The sequence below is a fragment of the Alnus glutinosa genome, chromosome 1, assembly GCF_958979055.1.
Source record: "Alnus glutinosa chromosome 1, dhAlnGlut1.1, whole genome shotgun sequence".
NCBI lineage: Eukaryota > Viridiplantae > Streptophyta > Magnoliopsida > Fagales > Betulaceae > Alnus > Alnus glutinosa.
The window spans coordinates 37,993,037-37,998,310 of record NC_084886.1 but is presented as its reverse complement, the minus strand read 5'-3'; the positions used below and the strand labels follow the sequence as shown (position 1 = coordinate 37,998,310).

Here is a 5,274-nt window from a genome sequence, read left to right as displayed (position 1 = left end):
GGTCTGGATAGTTCGGTGTGAGGGGTTATCTCTCACAGCCGGTTTAAATAAATTTTTCTAGGATATTTGGCTACCATTGTCTTAGATTTAGTATGCTCAGAGCAGATATGTTCTTTAACTATTTTTGTATATGGGTTAGCAAAAGATGAAAGTCATAAATAACACTTTATTGTAAGAATTTTGTTTGTATCTATGACTCTGTAACCTCATAACATGTGGCTATAATTTGGCAAAGCTTTATGCTTTGTGATGTAAGAGATTTATACTTGTGATCTTTAATCAATGAAATACTTAGATCTTTCGTTAAAAAAAAAAAAAAAAAGTATTGATATTATTCATTTTTACTATTTTATATACGTATAACCAATTAATATATACTGACCAATGACCATTGTTATTTGTTACTCAATTTATGCTTACATATAGTATATTGTTTATTAATATACAATATTATAAAAATAAGTTATATATTAACAAATTAATACACACAGACACACACATACACACAAGCCAAGCCTTAATAAACGAGTCGATCCTTATACATGCGGATTCACGAGTTTTAATCGAGTCGAAGCGAGTTTATACAAGTTTGCATCGTTTAATAATCAAGCATAATTTCATGTTCACGAGTAGCTCATTTAATAATCAATTCGAGTACAAGTCAAGTTTATTCGAACCAATTTCGAGTAAGTTCACAAGTAGCAGCTCGTTTACACCCCTAGTCGTCACACTCGGAATAGTTTTACCTTTGAGGTGGTTTCCACTTCGTAACTAAAATTTGTGTGTCGATTTGTGATTGTGTTATTATTGTGATTTATGTTTTAAACAATATTTCATATTTCATTATTTACTATATTATTGTGCTTGTTACCTAAGAGGGGTTGTATCTGGTCCTTTCACCTATCAATAAGGTCATTTGTAACTAATGTCACTTAACAAATACCACTTCTTAATGATATTGTTTTCTCAACGTTATTATTGAGCTCTATAAATGAATTTAAGATATTTAAATTTCTGGGTCTTACATCTTAGGTCCTTAAATAGGACATAAGTTAAAACACTTTTAAAATTTTCTATGCAAGACTCACATCGATCGGTCGATAGAAAATATTGAACGTTTAGGGAGGAAACTTCATTCCTTTGAGAGGAAATGTCGAACATTCGGAAAGAATTTGTTTCATTGAATTAAGTTTTTTTTTTTTTTATTGATTGAGTTAAGTTAATCAACTCTAAGGTTGGGATGTTACAACAGTAATTAAGAAAATAAATAGTACTTACTTTGGTTATTATTTTACTTAAAAGTTACACAAAAAATCCAAGAAAGATTTGTTAAATATATTCATTCACGTAATTAGTATCTTAACAATATCTTACAAAATTATGTTAAGCTAACATTGTTTACTACAAAATTGGAAGAGAGTACAAAAGAAATAATCTAATAAATATAGTGGCTCTTGTAAGCCCGAATTTGTTGATCATTCAAATCCTTGTATGCAAATAACGCAATTTTTTATACAATTTTTCCATTTCTGTTTTTTTATATTGCATTTTTTTATAAGTAATGCCATTATAATTCACACTCATTTGAAAGGATATAAATTTTCAACAAATTGGGTGTAAAGATTTCTCCAACCCAATTTTTAAAAATGTCATGTGTTTTAGCATGTAAGAAAGACATAATTTTTTATTTTTTTTTTATAATGCTATTAAAAAAAATGTGTGAACTCTTCTATTCTTATTCATGGTTGCTCTTGGTTATATGGTTCATCTGGAGGAGAGATCGAGCTTCAAGAAATAGTGAATGGTTTTATCTATTCTGGGAATTTCAATTGCGCTTATATTCATCATTGTTGGAATTGCAAGCTTTCCTAGCTCCTCATCAATGGACTTCTAACGTATACGAAGGAGTGAGGTTCGTTTGATAAATTCCTACCTCTCTATCTATCTCTAAGATGATTGGATTTTTCAAAACCCCATGTACATGTAAAAGAAAAATGCTATACCTACTCGGGCGAACAAATACTATACATATTGCTTGCGTAGTAAGAAAGACATGAAACTTTGGGTCAGAGAAATTCCACATAAAACCATTGCCATAACCTGATGCCCATACCTCCGACAATGCACCGAGACTTCATGCGTAAGCCCACGTTCTATTCTCTAGAGCTTAGAATGTTCTAGATAATAAGACGACAACGTTTTTGGGAATTTACAAGACTGAATTAAGGGTGCGTTGCATTTGAGATTGCGATTTCGTAGATAAAAGTGTAATTTTAAACTAAATCGCAGAAAATGAACCGTTTGGGAATTGCGATTTGAAAACGCAGAAAATTGCTTTTTCAAATCGCAGACAATTGAGTGATTTTTTGAAAACGTAAAATTTTAAAAGGCTAACCTGCAATTTTAAAGGTCAAACTGCGATTTTGCCAAATGCTTAACTGCGTTTTTAAAAATCACTTTTTCAAATCGCATATTTTTAAATCGCTATTTTCAAATCGCACTTTTTAAAATTGAAAACCCAAACGGACCCTAAGACATTCTTGTAGGAATTTAGCACTCTGTTTCCATGGACAACTTTCACAAACGGTGTGTTTGGAATTGTGATATTATAAATCAAATCGTATAGAAATTACATTTTTTAAAAATTATGATTTGAAAAAACATAAAAAAAAAGAAAAAGAAAAAAAATATATATCTATATATATATATATATGATTTTTCAAATCACATGCAAGTGGGTTTTTTTTTTTATAAAGCAAAATTTTAAAGATTAATCTATAATTTTCAAATAATTAATTACATTTTTAAAAATCACTTTTTTAAAACAAACATTTAAAAACCGCTGGCGGCAGCCACTTTGAGAGGGTCACGAACATCACCTTCTGACTAGGAAACGTGCGTGCTTATCAAGTCTAATCTTGTTGTTTGTTCTTCACCATTTGATATGTATGGGAAATGCAATGGCGTTGATGAAGCTCGACGGGTATTTGATTTTATGAGTTTTCGTACCAAAGCTTATTTCATTCAACATCTTAAAAATTGTAACGATTTCATCTCCGCAACCTTAGCGCACTCCAACGTTTTGAAGTCCGGTTTCTTAAACGACACGTTCACCGCCAACCATTTGATAAACTGCTATGTCAGACTGCAAGAAATCAAGGATGCGCACCAGTTGTTCGATGAAACGCCTGAACCCAATGTGGTGTCGTGGACTTCGCTTATGGCGGGGTACGTCAATGCAGGTGAACCCAAAATGGCTCTTTGGCTGTTTGGGAAAATGCCCTGGAGTTCGGTCTTGCCTAATGATTTTACGTTTGCAACTGTGATCAATGCTTGTTCGGTCCTTGCTGATCTTGAAGTAGGTAGAAGAATTCATACGCATGTCGAAATATTGGGTTTTCAATCTAATCTTGTTGTTTGTTCTTCACTTGTTGATATGTATGGGAAATGCAATGACGTTGATGAAGCTCGACAGGTTTTTGACTTGATGAGTTGTAGGAATGTTGTTTCTTGGACTTCAATGATCACCGCATATGCGCAGAATGCGCGAGGCGATGACGCTCTCCGAATTTTTAGAGAATTTAGCGGCTTGATGTTGGACCGTCCAAATCATTTCATGTTGGCTAGTGTAATTAGCGCTTGTGCAAGCTTGGGTAGACTAGTTTCTGGGAAAGTCACACATGGGACAGTGATTCGTCGAGGCCATGATGCAAATGATGTGGTTGCAAGTGCACTTGTGGACATGTATGCCAAATGTGGGTCTATTAGTTATTCAGACAAGGTCTTCAGGGGGATTTCAAATCCTTCTGTAGTTTCGTTTACTTCAATGATTGTAGGTGCTGCAAAGTACGGACTTGGGAGGCTGTCCCTCAATCTCTTGAAAGAAATGAGTGATAGAAGAATAAAACCCAACGACGTCACCTTTGTTGGGGTCTTACATGCTTGTAGCCACTCGGGGCTCGTTGGCGAAGGTCTTGGACAGTTGAAATCCATGTATGTGAAGTATGGGATAGTGCCAGATGCCAGGCACTATACATGTGTCGTTGATATGCTTGGTCGAACCGGTCATCTTGACAAGGCCTTCCAATTAGTAAAATCTATCCAGGTAGAATCTGATGAAGGGGCTTTGTTGTGGGGTACACTTCTTTCAGCTAGTAGGGTTCATGGTAGGGTAGATGTTGCAGTTGAAGCCAGTAAGCAGCTAATAGAATCCAATCAACACGTGGCAAGGGCATATGTTACATTATCAAATGCTTATGCGTTGGCTGGGGAGTGGGATAATGTTCATAGCCTAAGGTCTGAAATGAAGCGTACCGGAGTCTATAAGGAACCTGGTTGTAGTTGGGTTGAGATTAAGGATTCAGCTTATGTGTTCTATGCTGGAGACGCAGCTTCATGTCCACAGGGGAGTGAAGTGGCGAGTTTGTTGAGAGAGTTGGAGGGGAGAATGAGGGAAAGAGGCTATGTGGGAGGGAGTGTAGGTTTGGTGTTTGTCGATGTGGAAGAGGAGGCCAAAGAACAAATTGTGGGTCTGCACAGCGAGAGATTGGCCTTGGCTTTTGGATTGATAAACATACCTAAAGGAATGACAATCAGAGTGATGAAGAACTTGAGAATGTGCAGGGACTGTCATGAGGCTTTCAAGCTTATTAGTGATATTGTTGAGAGGGATTTTGTTGTGAGAGACGTGAACAGATTTCATCATTTTAAAAATGGGTCTTGCAGTTGCAGAGATTTCTGGTAATGATCACCCAATATCACGTAATTCAAATTACTATTGTTATATTCTGAAAGTCCATTGTAACACATTGGAAAACTTTATAATAGTGGGAAAAGCCCCCAAAAAGATTAGAATTGTACTAGATATAGAACAGGCAATGGCTTGGAATTACGGGACAATGCTTGTGTAATCTTGATCTAATGGTATACACACACACACAAAGAGAAAGAAAGAAAACCCAGTTTAAGAGGTTTGTGAGTTCAAAGATTTTTCCCTGTTTGTGTGTGTGGCAAGGTAGAGAGAACGAGCTTATGCCCACATGCAGCAGCGTCTCCAATTTTTACTTTTTCTTCTTGTTTTGTTGCACCATCCACATGTGACAAATACAAATAACGGTCAGGCCAAGAACAGATTGAGATGCTCAACAGGAGATTGATCAGAAAATCCTGCGAACCAAATCACTCCTCCCTCCCTCCCTCCCTCCCTCCTCAACAGGAGCCTCCCTCTCTCATGAGCCTTCAGTACATAGGACTTCTTAAAATTGCCTCGACAGG

General features: G+C 35.9%; 1 protein-coding gene across 1 annotated transcript; it reads left to right on the top strand.

Annotated features, from left to right (window-relative positions):
• The first annotated feature begins 2,879 nt into the window (after positions 1-2,879).
• LOC133858856 (pentatricopeptide repeat-containing protein At4g15720) lies at positions 2,880-4,859 on the top strand. The gene has a single exon (XM_062294316.1). It carries the CDS (start codon positions 2,945-2,947, stop codon positions 4,742-4,744), a length of 1,800 nt encoding a protein of 599 aa, XP_062150300.1. The 5' UTR covers positions 2,880-2,944; the 3' UTR covers positions 4,745-4,859.
• The last annotated feature ends 415 nt before the right edge of the window (positions 4,860-5,274 follow it).

Bases quoted from the DNA above. Each gene is read 5' to 3' on its own strand.
- LOC133858856 (XM_062294316.1), top strand. From the start codon at position 2,945: ATGTATGGGAAATGCAATGGCGTTGATGAAGCTCGACGGGTATTTGAT.